Source organism: Medicago sativa, chromosome 3 (genome assembly GCF_051527215.1).
Source record: "Medicago sativa cultivar Bolivia chromosome 3, Bolivia_mono, whole genome shotgun sequence".
Taxonomy (NCBI): Eukaryota; Viridiplantae; Streptophyta; class Magnoliopsida; order Fabales; family Fabaceae; genus Medicago; species Medicago sativa.
In genome coordinates, this window is record NC_140751.1 from 89,873,603 (window position 1) to 89,896,643 (window position 23,041).

Here is a 23,041-nt window from a genome sequence, read left to right on the forward strand (position 1 = left end):
TTATGATATTATGTAATAAGCTTAAAAAGCTTGAAAGCTTGAAAATTATTGTAATGTATTGTTCATATATTAATAAAATGAATTGTTTTTATGTTTGTGTCTTTTTATTTATGTTTTTTAGTTTATTTGCATTTTCTTTTACGAATTGTAGACCTTACAATTGCAAAAGTTCTGGTAAAACACTATTCCGGGTAATATAATCTGGATATATCTGCAAATTTCTAACAATGAAATCCGGAAAACAAAATCCGGACAAAGGGTAAAATTGGAAAAAAAATAGGGCGTGCGAGGAAAGACATAGGGTGAGAAAAGTAACACTCGTGCAAAATTACATTCCTTCTTCTTTTCTTATGCAAAACGCGATTCAGACAAAATCCAACAAACAACACACGACCAGTCCACCACCACCACCAGTGAACCATCGATCCGTTCTCTCCTCTCTCATCCGGCCAGTCCATCTCATCTCCTCTCTCATCCGGCCAGTCCATGTCAATCTCCTCTCTTCTTCTCTTTCAGGTCAGTTTCTAAATTACTACACTGAAATTGATAGTAGTGAGAGTAATTGAATCTTGATATTGAAATTGAAATTGAATTAAGATAATGAGAGTAGTAGTGATAGCTGTACTGAAATTGAAATTGAAATTGATTTTAACTTTTAGGGTTTTGTTACTAAAATTGATTTTACATTGTTTGAAGTTGAAATTGAATTAGAATGTTGGTTGCTTCTGTCTTGTTCCTGCGTTGTTTATCTCCTCCTTCCGTTGTTTTTATTTGTTTATTTTGTTTGCTCATTGGTTCCTTTGATAACCAGTAGCGTGTGTTGGCCTTAGGATGGTTTAGCTTTGTTCTTTTTGATTCTGTTTGATTGCCTCATAGCTGTTTGAATGCTTCAGCTGTGCTGCTTCAGGTTTTGACGGTAAATCTTCCTTGTAGCCCACGTTTTAACAAAATCCTGTTTTACATCTATAAAAAATAGGAAAATATCTCATACACCAAATAACCACTTATTTTTAATGGAACCAACCAACTACAAGTAAACACCTTGAGAATGAAAGAAATTAAAATTATGAATTGATAAATATGATATCTATTTGAGAGGGAAAATTTCTTCCATAAGAATTGTTTGGTTCACGAGAGTTACTTTCACTTCCATAATTTCTTAGAAAATCCAACAAGCTCAAAAACATTTTTAGAACAAAAACACACGAATTTACCAATCGAAATACAAAAAAAATGGTGTTTTCCCCCTTCAAATTTACTAATCACATGTTAGGGTTGAAAAAGTACCTTCAGCAATTTTGATGGTTGCTCTTTAAGTTTTTTGTGTTGCTCAAAATAGACAAAATACAAAATAAAAAATATCTTTCCACAAGAAAAGAGTGGAAAAAGTACATCATTGTAAGATGACTCTGAGAGGTTCCGGAGTTTTGCAACAACACTATATTTGGGGTTTGGTGTTTGACATTTTTTAGTTTGGTCTACTAACATTTTAAATCGGTTTAACTTATTTAAAAAGTCTCTCGATCAGACGGGCTATTTTTGTCATTTCCAAATAATTTTCTTTTCTTTCTACGAAAGGACATGTAGAAAAAAGTGTTTTTTATTTTTTGGGTATATGATTCTCTGTTCAGCTGACGCTAACAACAACACACTTTCAAATTTCAATTCAATTTCTGCGTTTTTTGACAGAAGAACCAAATCGAATAAAAATTGAGTTGTGTGGTGTGATTAATTAAATGGGGGGTGAAGAAACGAAGAGAGTGGTTTTCGTGACTGTAGGAACGACTTGTTTCGACGCTCTGGTGAAAAGTGTGGATTCAGAAACTGTTCAAAAAGAGTTACTTGCAAAAGGGTATACCCATCTTCTTATTCAAATGGGTCGTGGATCCTATCTTCCTACCAAGGTAGTAACTACTTTCAATCATTTTCTTCAATTTGCATTTTTTTTTTTTGTTTCTTACTATGCTTTCGTAAATTGTAAATCTTGTTATGTGGAAATTTACCATGACAGAATTGTTCTCATTTTAATGTGTTTATGTTTTTTTTTTTAATCTTTTGCGTTTTTGTGTTGAAATGGGATTTGGAGGTTCAAAAATGGAGGAAGATAACAATGTAGTGAAATTTGTAGATAAACTTTCCTTGTTTAAAAAAAAGTTGAAGCTCATAATTGTATTACTACGAGGCACCTCACCAGACATGACACTTACACTTTGATATTGGTAATAATTTGAGAAAATGAATCAATCGAATGTGTTGATGTTGCGTTAGTATCTGACATCAGACACTCTTTCAATCTGAAGTGTTAGTGCTACATTACATTTACTTTAGTAGATGTCTTGGGGAAAAGTGTCCGTTTACATAGAAGACACTCTGCTTTGTACTGAGTTGGTTTTCGTTAACTTTTTACTGTAGTCTGAAGGAGATTGTACATTGGCTGTAGATTACTTCACTTTTTCTTCCAGTATTGCAGATCATATCAGATCTGCTTCTCTTATCATTAGCCACGCAGGTATGCTTGCTACACCTTGTCCTTTGTATGTTGTTATTCACATTATTATGTAATTATAGACACATTGTAATTCTTAGGTCTTGGTGGCTTGTTTGTATTATGCTCTCCCATTATGATTGAGAAGTATTAGTAATTATGTTTAATTATTTAATGGCATGGTGTTTGCCTGTTTGGTTAATATCTGATAATATATTCCTTTGACAAAGTTGGCTTTTAAAAACAATTGGTTTTCTGCAATTAACTCGCTAGTTCAAGTGAGCCAATAATTTATAATGATTTACTTATCATTCCTTCCCCTTGCTCCACATATGAAGTGGAAATGATTGTTGTGTTTGTATTTGTTTCTTTTTTTTGGTATGTAGATGAAGCGGTAAGCATCACTAAAACTCACACCACTTCGAGGTCCTGGATTCGAACCCGGGTGAAGGTGTCCAACCTAGCGATTTCGGCATTGCGAGTTGCTGTGTTGTATTTGGTAGGAATAAATTATGAAAATAGAGAAAAGGAAATAAGCATTTTATTACTTGATTGGGAATGATCAGAATGAGAAATATCTCTCCAGTCTCCTCAAAACAGTTTTTCCTTGACGCTTTCCCTTTTCTCTACTGAACACTTGCTTAGTTCTCTCAAAATACCCCTGAATCTAAAATATCAATAGTAATAGAGATGAAAATCATTGTATTAATGCAGATCTTAGATCTGCTTCAAGGTGATATCAATGTTTGAATTCGGAAAATGGAATGAAAAGGATTGCAATGCAGGGAAAGAAAAGTGGTACAGGTAATCATAGAGTACCTAGTTTGCTAGGGAAATTCGTGTTAAAATCAGCACATCTCTTATTATGTGACTGTAAATGGACAGAGTACAGCTGAAGGGAAAGCCCTCGGACTAGAGAAAGCTCTCGGCTCCAGCAAAGATAATATTTTACTCAACATAGTATTTCTCTATTTCTTCGTTCCATATAACAGACTTCCTATGGTTTTCTCTCCATAACTAGCTAACACTCTCCCCTCTGCCTATTGTCTTTCTACGCCTTTGGGGGGCCTTCAAGCATGAACTTTAAGGGGTTTTGTGGGATGCTTGGGGATTGCATGATTTCGATTGCTATCCATATCACCCGTTCTAACAATTGCCTAGTCCTTAAGGCAGAGATTTGGAAATATCTTTGATTATCTCAGCCTCCTGCCAAGTTGTTTTCTCTACTAGCGGACATCTTTTGTTGATAACACAACCTCAGGATTCATAAGTTCAGGTTCGTCTACCTCCATTTCAGGGTGCAGTGTTTCTGCGACAACACTGATAGGACCCAAAGTATGAATTGGAAAACTTAATTGTACCGATACTAAACTCAACCAAAAGGATAATTCTGTTACAGAGTATATTAAGAATTTGAAAAATGACTATCTCATTTTGTCAAAATTTGAAAAACTTTGATTCGTCATGTTGTAGAAGTCGAACTTTCGTTCAATTTTGATCTTTTACGTTACAAACGTTAAAACACTTTTGTTCTTTTCAGTCAATTTTTCTTGCCTCCGAATATTTAGAAATAATATTCCATCTCTCGTTCTCTCTCTTCACTCAACTAGTGCCACCAGTCCCATTCTGTTATGTCCCCTCTCCTTCTAACTGCTCTTCTCTATCACGCGGATGGTTGTATTTTGATTAAACTGAATGGAAAAAAACCAATGTATCATAAAGGTAGTTTCTGGTGACCCTTTTATTTTTGCCCTTTTCTTCTTGTTGTTGTTGCTGCTAGCCTGCTGCTATTTGGGTCTGAGGTAGTAACTGTAACTAGTCTGATTTTATGCAGGGTCAGGTAGCATATTTGAGACGCTGCAGCTATGCAAACCTTTAATTGTGGTTGTAAATGAGGATTTGATGGATAATCATCAAAGTGAGCTTGCGGAAGAACTTGCAAATAGAAAACATTTGTTTTGTGCTAATCCTCAAACACTCCATCAAACCATTGCTGATATGGATTTAAATGCTCTCCGTCCTTACTCTCCAGATGATGCTACACCAGTGGCCAAGCATATAAACAGATTTCTTGGTTTTCCTGATGATTGAGCTGAAGACTTTCTTGTATTTTTGCTCTATTATCAGAGACCGTGCTTGTAGATTTAGGAACTCTTGTACTTCGGTATTCAACATGCGACTTCTGCATATTTAGTCGTGTGGAAAATTGTCTAAGAAAGAAAGGGCTGTGTACCGCATGTTCAAATTGTCTAAGAAAGAAAGGACTGTGTACCGCATGTTCAAATTGTCTACTTGATGTTGAGGTGACTTGGGCATCGTGTTTTTATACTAAATCAAGCATCATGTTTAGACATGTCATTGTTTGCTACTATTTCCATCTTGTTCGATCTTTTCACTTTCATTTCCTTAAGACTTATGAAAAGCAATGTCAAACAGCACACTAACTATAGCAAATCGTTATTTCAGACAATTTGAAATTAGTAATTAAGACATAACCACAGAAACATGCAAATCAGTTTCTTTTTTTCACGCCAGTTTTCCACATATTACTTTTGTTTCCACAGAAGCCGGTTTATCAATGGATAGTTCCATTTCATATCAATGAATCACCAGGTCTTCAATGTTGATTTACGTCCTATATTTGAGAGGGCGAGGCTACTAACTTTAATGCTATGTTTGGGTTCGAAAATCGGTAACGTTTAATATGGGAAAGGATTCTTTTTTCCCACCATGGGAAAGAGAGGCCATTAACAGACACCAGCCGGTTTCAACCTGATACAATTAAAAAAATAAATATTCTTTTACTTATTTTATTCAATTATATGAGTTTGCTATTTCACCCCCTTACTTTACTGCAATAAAAAAGGATTTAGACCATGCCTTTGTTACTCTTCATCTATCAAAATAAAGAATATCTCAATCCTCCATCGTGAATGATGAGTATGACCCATTTCATAATTTTTCTCATAGCTCAAGATTAACCCAGCTCTTTGCATAACGGTGGAGTATTATCAACATGACAGCCACACGAGTTCCTTTCTTGTGATTTTGCTCCAAACACAACACCCATCTCTACACCTCATCCATTTAATTTTCCTCCAATCCTCCATTTTGAATACGCCACCCATCTCTGTAGTTTCCTCTAGCCATCTTCCTATCTTCAACCAAGACTACAAGGGATCGGAGGAGGAATTGTTGAACGTGTGGGGTCCTACGCAAGGGATTTAGGGTGGAGATTGAGTGACCGACAGTGATAGAAAAATATGTGTTCCAAACAATCACAATGAAGAGAAAATTAAAGGCATTGGTGTTAGTGGTGGTGCGTGAATTGCAGAGGTTGAAGATAGCAAGGTGGAAGTTATTCTTCTTTTAGCTGAAGAAGAAATAGGAACAGAAACCATTTTTATTTTTCTCTACTCATTTTTTTTATATTTAATTTAGTGTCGGTTTCTTTTTATATTTTTGGTTTGAATTGAATTTATTAAATTTGAAAAACCAATTTATTTTTAATTTAAAAGTGTTAGTCTACCGCTTGAAAAAAAGTGCTATTCTACTAAAAAAATAATAATAATTTAAAGCATTAATCTACTAGAAAACAATTTATTTTTTGCTTTTAATTAATAAATAAACTATGACTCATCATTAGAAGAAAATAAACGGAAGCCCACATTCACAAACATAAAGGCCCACTATCAATTATAGATATAAACAATTTTCTGTGGGGTCAAATTTTTTGTTTGCCAAAAAGTTGTAAGAAGGTTGCCATCAACAGATCTGAACCATTCATTTAAAATAATAATATATCAATGGCTGAAACATCAACTTTCCCATCATGGGAAAAAAGAATCCTTTCCCATATTAAACGTTACCTCGAAAAGAAGGTGAAAGAAAATGAAGTAAAAAGAATGTTGAAAGGAGTGAAAGTGAGTAGAAAACAAAATGACTATTTAGTTGATCTAGTAAAAAGACATCATTATGATAAGATGGGTTAAATTATACATTCGGCAAAATTACACACGCGGTCCTGTAGCCATTACTTTGGATTGGTCCTTCAAGTTTTATTTTTTGTCAAATTTATCCTTATGATACATTTTATTTGCATTGTTAGCCTTTAAGTTATCTTTTTGTTGCATTGTTAGCCTTTAAGTTATCTTTTTGATGGATTGTAGTCCTTTATGTTATATTATGTGATTGTGTGAACCACAAGCTTTGTTGCACAATTAGAGTTGAACAACATTCAAGTGTCCATTCATCACACCTCTCGCTAAAGATAAGTGAGTCATTGTTTTAGGTTCGTAAATTTTAATCATTCCCACTAAATGAAGACATTGTTGCGAACAATGAGATACTTTGGTTTTAAAATGACATGTATGTGTAATTTTCTTGATATTAAAATGTCACACTTGCTTAATTTTAACGGAACTTATTAAAAAGGTTAGCAGTGAAAATATAATATAACATAAAAGATCAATTTAAAAAAATAAAAACTTAACAGACCAGATTAGGAAAAAGGCCAAACTTAAAGATATATATATTTATATATAAATGCATGAATTTAATATATTTTTTTTGTTGAGGAAAATATTTGTTTATATGGATATAAATGTGTGTTTAACATTTACATTTGTTTATGTATTTATAATATTTTTGTCTGACATTTATAGTTCTTGTCAAAAAAAAATGTCTGACATTTATGTTCGTTTAAGTATATTTATAGGGGTAAACATATATTTGTTTAAGTTTTATAGGGGTAAAAATGGAACAGTACATAAGTTACACACACTTGCTTTCATTTTTCATTTCTCAGTTCAAACAAACGGCATATGGTTCGTTTAATTGATGCCTTTTCCATCCCGACTTTATTTCCTTCAACATTCTTGTGAACCAAGACCAAACTCTACCAACTACTTTAGTATTTATTGAGAATATATCAAAAAATTATGTTGAGAAATAATCATTTAATTTCACTTGGTGTAGAATATACACTGCTTTGCTTCATTTAGTCCAATAACAAGTAACAAGAAGCTTGTCCAAAAAAAAAAAAAAAAGTAACAAGAAGCAATAGTCATTTAGACGTTTGTTATTGATCTCTCAAACATGGAAAATGTTTTTGGTCTAGTAATGTAGTCAGTTAATTAACCCCCGTAAAGTTAGTGGTCCTGAAGAAAGATCAAGTTCTAAAATTAGTTTGTTTTCTTCACCCCAACATCAATCCACATATATGCAATACAAAAAACCACCAAGAATATACAGCCCATATGCATTCAAGAAAATATGAAAGCATTCAATGTTAAAAAATTTACATATGACCTATCGAAGAAAGATTTTTGACAGGAATCAAAGTGTCCTAATACCTATTTGTTACATCACTATCAAATGGCTTCCGGGGCAAATAAGCCATGGAATCAGGGGATTATATCTTCCCCTTAGCCAAAAAGATCCAATTGAACTCATGATTCATGGTTTTCAATGAGCAAATTCTATACGTTCCTTTATGCCAAAGAAGAATGATGAACCAATGAATAAGTAAAAATAATCGACAGTTAGCATTGGCATATCAGAACCAGCTCAAAGCATCGTAATGCATGCTACATTTGACGTAATTATGTCTGAATCACTGCTTCAAAAAACACATGCAAAACACCAAGTTTTCCTTCTATATGACTGATAAGAATCATTAAGAGACATCAGAGTCCACGATTGGGGCAAACATTAGCAAAGTGAGATGGATCACCACATGTATAGCACCTTCTATCAGAAATAGGATCACCAGTGGCTGACACGAATGTCCCGTTAGAAGAATTAGATCCATTGCGACCCCTACCACGAGATCCACGGCCACCATTTCGACCACGGTTGGATGCTGGAGTACTGTTTGAACGTGCAGAACTTCTTCCTCCACTGCCATTGTTGAGTTCATCCTCCCATATTCTGTAATAGAGGTAATAAGATTTACATAAGCAAATAGCTGTCTCAAAACCATGCAATATATTTTGTTCCTCTAATCTGCATGACATATCATCCATCACATAATGAAAACCATGCAATATACTACACTGATTTGCTTCATTTAGTCCAAAAATTAAATTGAAATTAATGTCAGCTTGTGTTATTTGTGGATTGAAAGCAATCAAGGGGAAAGAGGTTGGTAGGCTATTGGTTCTGTTATCTAGACATTGCTAAGTGTCAATGATGTGATGGTCACAATAATTTTGGCATAGATTAGGAGTTCACGTACACAAAGAAACTGCACCCCTTTGTTAGACATGCGTAGAACTTCCTGTTTTTGTTATTATCTGTATTTGCAATTCGCAAAACACACGGTGTTCCACACGAGCTGCATGCAACAGAAGAATCCCCTGCATTGTGTAAAAAGGTTTATTAGAAGATGCATTCCCTTAAATTTCAATTTTGGCAGCTGCTAAACAATGATGGAAAAATGTATGGTAAGTGATTTGCAGAAATTCTAAAACTAAGACAAAAGTTAAGACTCCTTTCCTTTTTTAAGAGAATAATTCAGTTCTTATTTTTAAGATCCAGAAAAAAAATATACATACGAACACAAATTATCACCTCGACTAGTGTAGCAATTATGGGATATAGAAATTAGTAAACAACAATAATAGCCCTTTTTCACTAGGTGAGGTCGATTAAGTGGATAAACGAATCCATAAAGTTTTATAATAACTTTTTTTAATAATAAAACTATTGAAGTCTTTCTTTTTACCTTTAGATTTTCTGTGTATTAGAAGTTAGAACCCCCTTAGAGATTACTACCTTTTCCACCATAGGTTCAAACACATCTTTCTTTCTTTATTATACTTGCAATGACATTTCAAAATAATTAAAAATAAATAAATTTAAGCACTTCAAACCAACAATGATGTGTGGAACAAAACACTGGACAGTCTAATGGCGGCAAAAACAGTAAACTTGGTGTTGTAGGGATGAGAATGCTAGTTGGACGAGTGATTACTCGAGAAAATATAAAATTAGAAATACAAATACTATAGACAAAATTGGGTTAGGTTCTAATTTCTGTAGTAGAGAAGATGGCAGAATATCATCTTAGGTGGTTTTGGCATGTACGGAGAAAACTTGTAGAAGCACCAGTAAAGAGAGTACATCAAATGGAGGATAGTCAAACAATCGGAGACAGAAACCAAGGAAAACTATTGGAAAATCAATAAGAGTGAGTTAGGTGTAAATGATCAACTTTGAACCAAAATACATGTCAAGACTTTATGACATTAATTGACCCATGAAGCCAACCCACCTAGTGGGAAAAAGCGTAGTTGTTATTGCATTGAATTAAATTTCAACACTTTGTGCAGCATTATTCACAATCATCAGCACATCAATAACATGGTGAGGCTTGGATAGGGCAGATTCATCTCTAGGACCATCAATTATCACATGTCAATTCATCTACAAAATCCAAAATTAACATTTGTGTATCACAAACTACAGGGCCAAGATCTGCATGGTTGACTCTCACTGCTTGCTAATTTCCTAATGTCCAAAATTTACGATTCTTATTTCTCTAGGCTGTCTATTCTGCTGTGGCATTTTAAAATTCCAGAAATCTTACCATTTTGTTGGTTCATTCCAGGATATTGGGGATTCCTGGAGCGTCGAGTCTGTGAAGGACAGTCATTAGAAGAATGCCCTGTTTCTTGACAGTGCGAACAAACTGCTTGCCTTGGGTTGGTATGATGGGCGTTGCTGGTTGATGCAGTAGACCTTGGGTTGGTATGATGGGCGTTGCTGGTTGATGCAGTAGGTCCTCGACCTCTTGCTGGGAAAAAGGCAAGGTATAATCATTGGAATTTAATACTTATCCATGAAAAAAAATGAAATGGCAGTAAACAGGTTAAAACTGCATTCCTTTTTGTCACTGACTTGTGACCGCAAAATGCTATAAAAACTCATTTTATGCTGAATTACAAAAGAAAGTAAAATAAAAATACCCATACAGAAAAACTTGCTTAAGGGTCGTAACAGTATCCATAAATAAATCATAATATCTCTTAAAAAAGTTTCAATGTCATTGCTAAAATTTGTAGGTATCTAGATTGAATCTGCCGTATATACACAGGTTATGTCACGAGTTTTTGATGCTAACAGATATTGTTCAACCTATTAATTATCAAGAGACTACGAGAAACTCAGAGAAATGGAATGTAAAAAAATGAGCGAAAACGTAAAGAAGGCTACTCTTAAGTAAGTTTGTTTTTTTTCTATATAGCGAGAGTAGAGCTATATATCCACATTGATTAAATTAAAAGTACACCACAAAATCTAAGGATCTGGAAGCCAACTATAATCTGTCATTACTGAATATAACTTGTGAACAGAATGTAGAGGCATATATAACTATATAACAGCCCAATTGAATCTCATTGTTACTGACACTGATAGGTAGAAGTAACCCTGTATTGCTGACAACTGTACGCTGTGTGCAGCTGTGGTAGAACCCGTCATGAGAATATCCCAATGGATAGTAGAGGTGAGGTGGCAAGTTAGTTAGAGGGAAAAATAGGAAACACATGTGGCAATGAGTGATTGGTGAGGGATGTGATCTATTTCGTTATAAGAGTATGTGAAGGTAGAGGGCAAAGCATCTTTGATCATTTTGTTCAGTTAGAACCTTAGGGTTGGGCAGAGAAAGAAATGTTTCTCTGAGGAGCTTTTGCTCCGGGTTACAGGGGTTATCTTCTGTAACACATCTATTTTCAATTCAATAATACAATTTATTTCTTTTCTGTGAATTCGAGTTTCTATCAAGCTGTTATCAGAAGACTAAACTATTATTAACAGTCTAATTCAATTTAACCATAGTTTACATAGAGCCATTATTTCATATGAAACAATATGTACAATCCAAATATATTTTTAGAAGGGTTACTACTAAGTAATTGGCCATTCATACAGACCTGGCATGCGGGAGCCGGTACCACATATTTCTGTCAACTGTGTAAGAATCTCATCGCAGCCACCAATGCAACCTATAATAACACATGTATTTATAAAACATAAGTGCTTCAACTAAAAAAGGTTTGCATAGCTGTCATATCAATGTGAATGAATTTATATGTTAAAGAATCAATATTGCAAAGGATAGTTTTCAATGTTGTTTTCTTTCCAGTTGCTCCTTAGGCAGATAATAAAAAAAAATATATGGGAAACAATAATCTTTCAAAGCACGCAACTTGCAACAAATTTTGTCACCAGATTGGGATTTAAAAAATATAAAAGTCAATGCATATATATTTTAAAAAAAGGAAATGTATGCTCACGAATTAAAAATATCAAGAAAATTTATCATAAAAAAGACATGCACCTACCCAAATGGTTGACATTGTAGCTTGGTGGTATTTTCAGCTGCTGAAACTTGAATTGAATTAGGTAAACAGGACCTGTAATATTTTCTACAATTAGATATGAAAATAATATCTAAAACAAGACATGGAACCAACATCACTAAAACATATATCAATAGAAGAAAACCATGTGTTTCAACTACACCATGATCTCACTACTTGGACCTCTTAAGTTACTCTTCATTGTGCTAGTCCCAATGTTGGACATCATCTCATTAATGTAAGTTGTCATTGACATGAATTTCTCCTCCCACAAATCCACTCTATCAAACATCCTAGATATGGTGAACTATTTATTTTGCAAGCCTCAGGTTTCTTCTTTTGGATAGGATCCAAAAAAATAGAGCACCCAAGATAAAAGCGGATTATATTTCCAAACAGAAACAACAATAGACCTGTTATGCTAAAGACAAAAGTCTCCTACAAACAGTATTCTCTATCCGCAAAATTACACACTCTACTATCACAAATGCTCCTAATAAATAACTTCCAGTTGTTTTCTAATCATAATTGTCGTTAAACAATTATGCCACAAATTATTTCCTGATCATTACTGCCATCAGGCAGTTACTTCTCATGCTGCCAAGTATAGACATTCCAAGTTTGTGACTTGGCTGGTTTATAGAACTGGTTCAGCCTTGTGGATCCCATCACCATTCCTAAAGAAATAATCTAAAATATTGGAGATATCTTTATGTATTCTAACAAGAATAATAAATTCTCCAATATATCAGAATTGAAAGGAGAAAAATTCAAAAATTAGCATCAAGTGGTGGGTAAACATATTCTAGTTTTACAACATAAAATTTTGCTTCCTTAGTAGAGAGAGAGAGAGCCAAAACAAAACCATGCATTAGCATGCAAACCACCGACGTATTTTTTTTTCAGTAAGAAGCTAATCATGTATCTTAATGCTATCTATCGAGTACAAACCAGGAGTGCAATTGTTGCAAGTATTGGTGGTCACAACCGCTTCTGATATTGATCCAGGGAGCCAGACAACACTTCTACACTGTTTTTGACAAAGGCAAATTTATTTTAGTGCCGGTCAGTTATAACCAAGAGAAATAGGGACAGAAAAGGAGAAAAGCTACATAGAACTTTCCTTTTTCAAAATTAAATTCAGAAAGGAGACAAAAATTAGATTATCTATCAGTACGAGTATTTAACTACTTGCTCTTGAGTGATGACTACTTCAAAAAGGACTTGAGAATTTATCTACATGGACAAAGGCAACAAAGAGAACAAATTTTCTTTGAAGTTTTCCAATAAAAGAAAGGAGTTCCTGTAATTATTGTCGTTGCAAAGGAAGAATTTTCATCCTCCTTTTTTGTTTGTACTGATTCTTTTCTCGCTTAATAATTTTTTTTTTTATTCACCTTGTAAAAGGGGGAAGGGGGGGCATGATGTATTGGCAATTCCAAGTGTAAATAAGTTCTAACTTTTTTATAATAAAGACATTGACAGGAAACTGAAGGGAAAAAAGATTTAAAAAAAAAAACACCAACCTGAGGGTAACTACGACATCCAACCATAAAATTGCCATCCTGATCAATGATGATAATATAATATTAAGCTTTATACATAAAATATAAACATGACAAAATTCACCTATAATTCAAGAATAAATGATTTCATACTTCGATCTTAAATCAACTAGATAGATCATGCACCACCACACCACCCCAAAAAACCCATCGCTTCATGTTGCAGACCATAAACAACCTAACTTCCACAACTACTATCCTTCTTGGTGACATTGTAATTGATTAACTGTCACATGATCCACCAAAATAATGGCGCATAATTGATCAATTTATTTTATTCATAAATACTATACTCACAAGAAAAAGGATAGAAAGATCACCACAAAAATGCCCTAACTTTGTTCATGAAATGCCATTATTTACACCTAGAAAACCACAACTACCCTAAAACATACTCGATTTTTCTTTAGCACCATATCTGATTCTTGGCAAAGTCTACACCGTCGAACAACTACCCCAGTTCCATTCTGCTCATCACTGCCAACTCTATTTAATCTGCAAGAGTGGTTGAAAACCCATTAACATTTTACATAAGGAATCCATGAGGCAGAAGGTGCAGGGATAACTACCTTTCAAAAAATATTGCCATGGCTTCTAAAAGTTTAACTTTATTTAATCTTGCCTGCATACAGTCACAAGTTATCAATTATTGAAGGTCACATTGTCCATAATCAGAAAAGAAAACAATCATATAGGGCAGATGGCATGGAAAACCTACCTAAATGAATATTAAATTAGTACCTATAAGTTTCTTCTAGTTTGCATTTTCTCACCAAAAATAATGTTGTGAATAAAAAAAAATGTATTTGATTTTTTTTTTTTTTTGCTCAAAATCTCTCCGGTATAAATGCCAAGACTTGTGGAGAAAAGCCACAACCCAGTTTATTGCAGAAAGCACCAAAACAGTTGGTCTTCCCTTACCAAAAAAAGTCAAATGAACACACAACACATCCTTTCCTACCAAAAACGTTCTACGGGAGTTATATATAATAATTGAAAAAGGATCAGATGCATATAATTAATGAAGGTTTGGTACAATACTTATACTGTGCAGAAACTTTTCATTGGCGACATCTAGCGATAAGATTTATACTGTTTCTTGTAAAAAGGAATGATATTTATAAACCAAATTTCAACAAGAAAAGAGAGCACGTGAATAGAATATGCATATAAAGGAGATTGAGATATTAAAAGGGAACTTTTTACAAGATTTAAGAAATTCTTATTAGTTATTACCTTCGCATGTCATTAATATGAGCAAGAAAACTAAAGTTGTCATCCCAAAAGCAAAAATAAATGAATATTTTTAATTAAGGGTTCACAAGATGCAATAATAAAATTGACAGCAGAACCAAACCTTGATCGCTAATAACAAATAATTACCAAGAGAGAATGAAATAGAGGCATACATCTAAGAAACAAGTTTTCATCTGCTGCAAGCTAGTATCCAAAACTTCAGCTTTGCTTTTATTCCCTTCACTGACTGATTTCATATCTCGTTCCATAACTGCTCTAAGATCTGGTTTCCACAGTTTATACCTGAAGGCACGACAGAATGGCATCTCTTAAGCAAGTGACTAGGTAAAGAAAGTGCTTGTGTGGAACAGTGAATACTGAGATGTAGCCAAAGGAGGAAAGCAGAAAATGTGAAATCACATGTTGGAATTAAACACAAACTAAAGACCCTTTCTTACTAAAGTAAGCTAATTGAGCATTATACAACAAAATCATTTTCCTATTAGGTTAGGTCAGTTGCATGAATCAGACCACAATGCAAAATCAAATTGTGCACCACGTCCACATCTAATGACAAACTATTATCACCTAAATCCTTATGTTAACTTGGGATCAACTTTGAGTCAGGGAAGAAGGAATCAAGGGAAAATAATTTGTCCCATACCTAAGTGTCAGAAAGCCGAAATGTAAATAAAGTAGATGACTTTAAAGCAAATAACTAGAAGTGAACGCCTTAAGGTCAGGTGGTTTGAAGCCAAAATCCAAAGAATAAAGGAGACCCACATTTTATCACTCGAAGCAAGCCTCATACAAATTCCAATCATTCGAATGACAGTTCACACACGAAGAAAAATAGCGGCCAACCCTAGGTTGCATTCATTTCAACCAATCATAGCCTATCCCAGATGAATTCGACAACAACTATATATCTGCTCTTTCAAACTTCACGCCCTAAATGCCCAATCCTAGATGTGAGGGTGTGGAGAAGGAGATCCCTCATCAACTGGTGGGTTATTTGTATAAGGCCTAGTAAATCCCCAAACCTTCGGTAAGCTTTTGGTGTTGGCGATGGGTTGAGGTCGCAGAAGATCCTTTATCCATTTCTCCACAGCATTTGTTAAGAGACTGAACGGTAGTCTAGCAGAATCTGACATGTTATATTTTCATTGAAGAACAATACTAACTAGTTTTGTCATTGTAGAGAAAGACCTTATTCATTCTCAGTATAACATAACAATTTATCCAAAATGGATCCTTGTCTAAATATTTCTTCCCCATCCTGGTTTCAAATATTCAACGCCATCACATTTTATATACATGATTGAAACTATAGGAGTGATTACAAAAAGGAATTTTGGTAAATAATTAATTTTATTTTAGGAATAATTAACAACCAAAATGATTATATACGTTTGTTGTTGGTTAACTACTGACCACTTTTTGAATATCATTAACCAATGGAATCATTATAGGGACGAGTAAAATGTTGAACATCCCTACAGTTGACTGGTTAATTGTTCATTTGTACCTAACCTAAGAAATATATCTACCATGAATTCCTCATTTTGATATTTTCAAAACTTAATTCAACCATACTGACAATTTTTATCATGAAAAGTTTATAAAATCTAGACATCCATGATCCAATTAAGTGAGACAAGAGACGTTTTTTAAATGAACAGAATTACTTACCCCATGTCATCATATCCCATAACAAGTGCCTCACCCTACAATAATATCAAACCCACGATCAGTATAAAAATACAAAAATGCAGGTTATTAAAATACTAGTACAGTATTTGTATGGACTGCTAACTTCTTATTGCAGCAAACTACATAATTGAGAACTAAATACATTATAGCTACACAACTAAGAAGAAACTATTCTTCAAGTAACATGAAAAAATTCACACAAGTAAAACTTTTAATTTACAGCATATCTGCAGATTAATAACCATGCTCGTTGTCACTTTGTTTTGCAGATCTATAGAAAATAAAATGAGAAGGAATGATAACAGGATAACCAACACCCTTGTACACCATGATATTGGGGAAAACCTTTTTATGCAGATCTTCTGTCTGTGATAGACATACTCTTTGCTCATATGTAATTATATATTAGATTTTGTCAAAACTAATGCAGGTCACACATCAATTTTAGTTTACAAATATCATAGTTATTTCTTCTATAGGTCACAGTCATCTTCTTGTTCAAAGAAATGGAGCTGTCAACCTAAATTATATGGTTGACAATGTGTATGCATTCAGTTACTATCAAAAAAAATTAGAATAATGATCCAACAGTGAATATAATATCACACTTATTAAAGAGAATTATTCACATAATGATTCATATCCTCTTCTAACCTTACATGGTAACTTCTCAAAATAGCAGTAAAAAAAGACTCGCAAGAAAATAGCATGGAGATTGATTACAATTAAGAACGAAAACATATTCTTTCTTTTAAAATTAACGGTAAGAGCTTACCAGATTAGTTGGTGTGAAACACATGTTTGCATCCTTAGTTGCATAAAATCGATCAAGCAGCTTCTTGATGTGATCGTGCATCGTAGCATCCGTACCAATGCACTCCTATACAATTGTCACTATTTAATAAAACATACTTCGACTTAAATGGAAGAAATGGTCATATTGCTAATTATATGATTCAATATGTAAGATCCAATATCATTCTCACCTTGTCCATACGGCTCAGCAAATCCGCTTCACTAAGAAGAGGTGGTGGATTGGTTTTTCCGGGATCAAGGGTCAATGTTGTTGGAATGAACTGTAATAGCAATAGCTCTGTCATGAATACTTATTTTTTGGGCTCAGATGCAATTTGCATACAGTGTACTCAAAACACATGGATTATAACAAATGTATAGAAAAGTATCTAAAACTTTATGTTCAGAAATTGAACCTAGTGACGCATATGTTCCAATCATACGCTAGCTAACTCCATTTCTGAGAACGAAAATATGTAAGGAAAAATGGTAATTTGTCTATGTAGTGGGTTGATGGCACAAACAGATTTTGCCTAATTATAATGTTGTTATGCTTAATGATGATAGTCCTTTATCGGTAAGCCTTCATTTAAATAATATTTACATACACTAAGAAAATGTGGTTTGATTTTAAGAACCAAAAGCGATCCTTAAGTTACATTGATGAAAAGAATGTAAGAATAAAACTAAAATATAGTAAAATATACAAAAGCTTTCTCAAAACTTAATTGACACTTTAACATGGATGCTGAGGCTACTACTTGCAACATATATACTTGGATAATTTTGTTTTTGTTTTAGTCACGAAGATGAGACTTGTCAAACATCTAAATTTTTAGCATCCAATAGGCATGAAATGTGACACTGAAGCTCACACAAGAATATCAGTATGACAATTTTTGTAAACCAGGGATACCGGGATTTGTTTGGTGTAGAATTCCATCAGGAATCTGAGATTTAGGATACTGAACAGCTTGTGATGGGAATAACAATAACTAGATGTAATATGAAGAAAAAATACAACAGAATAATCAACACAAAATCAAGGAATGTTGCATATAATCTGATGTGATAATCAAAGGCAAACCTGTTCACCGATAGCATAATTCGGAATCATTGATCCATCCCATCTATCATAGATATAGACATCCAAGTAGTTTCTCTGTTCAAATTAAAACCAACAAATACCATATAATCAGAACATTTGTAACTTCCCACACACACATTTATTGGAATTTGGTTGAAAAGTGCAGCAAGACAATGCAAACATTTTTTCGAACTTCTATGTGAATTTTACTTGTTCCTAAAAGAAATACAATGCAAGACACCAACTGAAAATCCGGGAACAATGCAAGACACCACTCAAAGTATTTGCTTTTAACTGATTAATTAGTTATGGTTTATCTTATACACTGCACAATATTAACTGAAAACCTGTTTGGTTTCAAAGCAGGAAAAAAAAAATTACATCACAATAAATCCTATCTAAAGCATGCTTATCAAATCAATAAATCAACCCAATCACATAAATTCTGGAAGTGAAATATATACTCCCTCCGTCCCATAATAACCGAGTCTTTTGTTCATTTCACACATATTAAGAAAAAGTGTATAAGTCAAAGAAAGAGAAAAATGGTTTTGAGTGTCTTGTAAGTGTTGGTGCATTCCCCATTATCATAAATACAAAGTAGAATATATTGAATTGGAAGTAATGAAAATAGTATTAATTAGAGTTATAATTGGAAAAAAGTAATTAATATTGCATTGAAAAGTGATATATGTCAATTATTTGACAAATTTTATCTGCAATGGCTCAATTATTTAGACACAGAGGGAGTACATAGCATGACTGAGAAATCTCACCTCTAGAATCACCCTCCCACATGCCGAAAATCGTTCACCAGCAATGTCAATTTCCACTGTGGTTTCAGCTCCTAAGGCCGGCTTTGAGACACATGCCAGGAAGTGGCGAACAACCAACTCATACAGTTTCTGTTGTCATTTGAGAAATAACATGAATATGAATATCAAAGTAAAATAGAAGGTTTTAAAGTAAAAAAAAAAGTGGTAAGCATAAACAATCATTTCTGACACGATGGTCTTGACTCCATCCTGATTCTCCAGCAGAAAATTTGGTGGGGTGGATGGGTGGATGAGCCTGGTCATCATGTCCACCACCTCTAGGGTTTCTCCAAAGTCCCGCCCCAGGGTCCAGCAACCGTTGTGCATATATTCCCCACTCAGGATGCCCTTGTTGTTCTTGCACAATTGCCTACACTTAAACAAAAAAAATAGATTAATAACGGCAAAACAATATTACTGTTGATGCAGACTGCAATAGAAGCTGAATAATGCAAGTCAAAATTTTAAAATGTCATAATTTAGCATACTGGTTTCAAAAGACAGATCATCCTAGCTCTCACTTAAAACCATATATTCTATGGTTGCATATTATAACACACACACACACACACACACACACACACACACACACACACACATATCTATATATATGTAATGTCCTAATATACATATACACGGATAAATTGATGCTGTAATGTCCTAAAAAATACTATGTCTAATGTTAAATCAAAACCATTCTTAATTTATCTACAAGAAATCATATACCCATGGCCATATTATATTCTAATGATTTTCCACCAACATCCGAAGTGATAAACACTCCATATTTCCTTTTTTCCACCTTAATCAAGACATAAAGAACACCTCCTCAAAACCATTGTTGAAATTATTCTAAATAGGGTAATTGCAGAAATTAGGCTTTTTTGGCATTTAATTAGTGTATATATAATATTCTCCAGGGTGTAATTAAGACACGCGTATTCGCTCAAATGCTCTTTCATTTTCACTCTCAACAACCCTAATTCTTTTACCCCCTTTTCTTTAATTTGTAGTATACAACCCAAATAAGTGCAACAACTACACAAAACCCATGTCGCAGCATGTTCTCCAAATTCATCTGGGATGACCAACCAATAATTATTCGTGCATGGAACAGAAGATAAAGTTACCCACATGCAAATCAGTCCTTGAAGAAAAGTTATCAGTTTCTGTACGAGGATAACTGATGAAACCACCTTGGTAGAGTTCTTCTGCCACCTATAAATAATTAAAAAAGAAAAGAGACGTGTATAAAAACAATGATACCCATAAAACTATGAAAAACAAAAAGTTGTAACCTGAAATAAAAAACTCATGTCACTAACTGTAAGCACATTTATTGTGTAGCTTAATGTGTTCATTCACCACATTGTGGCAAACAGAGATACACATAAATACAGTACATTTGTCCAATGACTAAATACAGTAGCAGGAAAGCAGTTAGAAAAACTGTTGAACAAAATGTACCTCTTGCAGGGTACATATGCATTCAGACACAGGTAAGGAACAGGAGATAAATTTCCAACAAAGCCGGGTACATACGCATGCAGACACAGTTATGGAACAGGAGTTTAATTTCAAACACTGCTGGGTTGTAAGTTTTTTTGGATTTTTCTGTAGCATCATCTACAAATGCATTGCTTGCTCTTATATATTCTAAACTCTAAAGTCAGTCTACATTGAACAAAATAAACCATCTGGAATGTACTGTAAAATTGAAATCCACATTACTCATTACCAACAATGAAATAAATGGATTCTCAACGTTTACTCACCTTCATTGTGCGCTCAGAGCTCATGCGGAAGTATCGTGAGGCCCGTTTCTCAAGCTCAATAGTACTCAGGGGATGGGGAGGATACTTTGGCTTCTCCCTTGGTGTTACTTTTGTCACCTGAATGGTAATAATATGTATCATTAGTAAAAAAAAAAGCTGATTTCAGCATATGCAAGCCACGTTTTGGTGAACACTTACGGTTGCAGTTGGTTCCTCGATGCACATCTCATATATTATGACAGCACATGTATAATCAAACAAATGTCCCCGCCTGCCAAGTGAATTCAGATTATAAGCAGTTGGTAAAACTCAATAACAATTGTGAATGCACCAAAAGCTTTGCATATTACTCCCAGCTGAAATTAGCAACGCCTTCATCTGATCTATGAGAACATTTGATTAACCAAAACTCTTCTGGTTCATGAGCTTGTATCTCCCAGTATCTTTCCACAACAAATCCAAGCGTAGGGAACTGTAGCCAAAATGAAGGCAAAATGGAAACTCACAATATGCCAATACCAGCTTAAGCACAAAAACATCACAATATTGTCAACATAAACACACCTGGCAAGGCCCATAACTCAAGACAGTATTTCTGCCATCTGTAACAGTGTCTATGACAAAAGCATCTTTCATTAACATGGTCTGAAATCTGGTGAAAGTAGCACCTATACGGAGATCTATTTCCTGCATGAACAAATAAATAACCATCCATCACCCTCACAAAGTAAACAAGATCAATTAGCATATGTTGGTTATTAGTGAAAAGAAATTGATAGAAACCAATAACATCAGATTCCTGTTTCAATTGGAACACAAAATTTGAGCTCCAACTGAGACCGAAAAAGGAGACTCGCCTGCCTAGCATCTACGGCATCAGCAAACCACTTATTAGGCTCGACAAGATTTTGCACAGCCTGATGGATTTCCCTGCATCAAAGCAGCAACAATAAAAAATTATGAATCAAATACACAAACACAAATACTAAACACACCCTGTCAAAGAAACCGGTGATAATTTAAGAAAATTGAACTGATAAATTGACGTGTTAGTGTCGTGTTGGACACCGAACTCCCCTTCAATCTAAAGTACCAGTGTTACACGCATTACAATAACAGAGGAAATAAACAACTAAAATCATGACAAAACAATGCCGAACCTGTCAATCAATGCAGAAAATCGAGCTCTCTTAATAGTAAGATTTGGATTTGCCGCAGTACACACATCGATAACTTCAAACGCGATATTCTCACCTTCCCTATCGCAATCAAGCCACAAAATAAGCCACTGACACCGCCTAGCTTCTTCCTCTAATGTCCTCTTAATATCCTTTTTATCCTAGGGTTTAACAACACAATCAAAATCGCACAGATAATCAGAAACATTCTAAAGAGAAATTAAGATTCTAACAACGAAGAAGAAGAAAAACGAGAAGAAATTACCTCGGGAACGAATTTATGAACCGGAGCCTGGAAGAGATCGGCGGGATCACACGAGTGCCATTTCCGGTAACGATCGTTGAAGTCAAGCTCCATGAGGTGACCGAGGACGGAGGTGAAGAGCATTTGACAGGGTTGACCTCGAATGGTGTAGTTGAATTCGAAGATTCTGTTGTAGCGAGAACGACCGTCCCTTACTCGAAGACCTTGGTTGCGTGAGAGTATGTTCGCCACCGATTTCGCCACCGACGGCTTCTCCGCCACGTTTAGGACGGTTATGGCGCGTCCACCCATTGTTACGGTGACTCGTCGCCGATTCTGTGGTGTTTGGATTTTCCCGCCGAAATTTGGGTGTTTATCTGTATCAGGGTTTGGGAGAGGGAGAGGAAGCGGAACCCAAATTGTTTGAAAATTCAATCAACGGGAAACTCGAGTTAAATAAATAAGTGGAAAAACTCAATAATTTCTTCACTAAAAAAGACAAATAAATGTTGCTCGTAAATCATCCTACTATAGTTCAACTAGTTTGTTAAAAAATTAAAGAAATTATAGTTCAACAAGTAAAAATACCCAAGTTGCTAACTTTTAATAGTTATTGTTGTTTCTCTTTTAAAAATAAAAGTTGTTGTTATTGTTTCGTCTATTTAAAAAATAAAAATAGCCAGAGCAAAAAATTGGGAAAAAATCAAATTATGATAAAAATTTCGAAAAAAAACTAGATTGAACTAAAAAATGGTATTTAAAATAGGATCAAAATTCATTTTC

General features: G+C 34.3%; 2 protein-coding genes across 7 annotated transcripts; one reads left to right on the forward strand and one right to left on the reverse strand.

Annotated features, from left to right (window-relative positions):
• Positions 1-377: 377 nt before the first annotated feature.
• LOC146941730 (uncharacterized) lies at positions 378-4,856 on the forward strand. Of its 6 annotated transcripts, none has more exons than XM_085755557.1 (5): positions 378-516; positions 812-1,904; positions 2,413-2,509; positions 2,872-2,984; positions 4,320-4,856. In XM_085755557.1, exons 2-5 carry the CDS (start codon positions 1,737-1,739, stop codon positions 4,362-4,364), a joined length of 423 nt encoding a protein of 140 aa, XP_085611683.1. In that variant the 5' UTR covers positions 378-516; positions 812-1,736; the 3' UTR covers positions 4,365-4,856. The 6 variants fall into 6 exon arrangements, with proteins under 6 accessions (XP_085611683.1, XP_085611681.1, XP_085611682.1 ...); XM_085755555.1 differs by having other exon boundaries at positions 1,690-1,904; XM_085755556.1 differs by having other exon boundaries at positions 1,693-1,904.
• Positions 4,857-7,705: 2,849 nt separating this feature from the next.
• TOP3A (topoisomerase 3alpha) lies at positions 7,706-22,683 on the reverse strand. The gene is made up of 24 exons (XM_085755550.1): positions 22,280-22,683; positions 21,997-22,175; positions 21,694-21,766; positions 21,401-21,523; positions 21,187-21,308; positions 21,035-21,107; positions 20,837-20,953; positions 20,196-20,279; positions 19,252-19,431; positions 19,023-19,151; positions 18,247-18,321; positions 17,351-17,440; positions 17,140-17,244; positions 16,344-16,378; positions 14,825-14,954; positions 13,985-14,037; positions 13,811-13,910; positions 13,377-13,415; positions 12,802-12,880; positions 11,833-11,904; positions 11,422-11,493; positions 10,077-10,283; positions 8,724-8,844; positions 7,706-8,416 (listed from the first exon to the last, which is right to left on the reverse strand). The coding sequence occupies exons 1-24, from the start codon at positions 22,568-22,570 to the stop codon at positions 8,173-8,175; spliced, it is 2,793 nt and encodes a 930-aa protein (XP_085611676.1). The 5' UTR covers positions 22,571-22,683; the 3' UTR covers positions 7,706-8,172.
• Positions 22,684-23,041: the final 358 nt, after the last annotated feature.

What these genes read in the sequence shown, in the direction of transcription:
- LOC146941730 (XM_085755554.1), top strand. Translation starts at nt 1,737, where the DNA reads ATGGGGGGTGAAGAAACGAAGAGAGTGGTTTTCGTGACTGTAGGAACG. An exon ending in GATCCTATCTTCCTACCAAG is followed by an intron (nt 1,905 to 2,412) that starts GTAGTAACTACT and finishes TTTTTACTGTAG; the next exon opens with TCTGAAGGAGATTGTACATT. An exon ending in TCTTATCATTAGCCACGCAG is followed by an intron (nt 2,510 to 4,319) that starts GTATGCTTGCTA and finishes GATTTTATGCAG; the next exon opens with GGTCAGGTAGCATATTTGAG.
- TOP3A (XM_085755550.1), bottom strand. Translation starts at nt 22,570, where the DNA reads ATGGGTGGACGCGCCATAACCGTCCTAAACGTGGCGGAGAAGCCGTCG. An exon ending in GTTGCTAATTTCAGCTGGGA is followed by an intron (nt 21,108 to 21,186) that starts GTAATATGCAAA and finishes TTCACTTGGCAG; the next exon opens with GCGGGGACATTTGTTTGATT. An exon ending in TACCGGCTCCCGCATGCCAG is followed by an intron (nt 10,284 to 11,421) that starts GTCTGTATGAAT and finishes CCTTTTTCCCAG; the next exon opens with CAAGAGGTCGAGGACCTACT.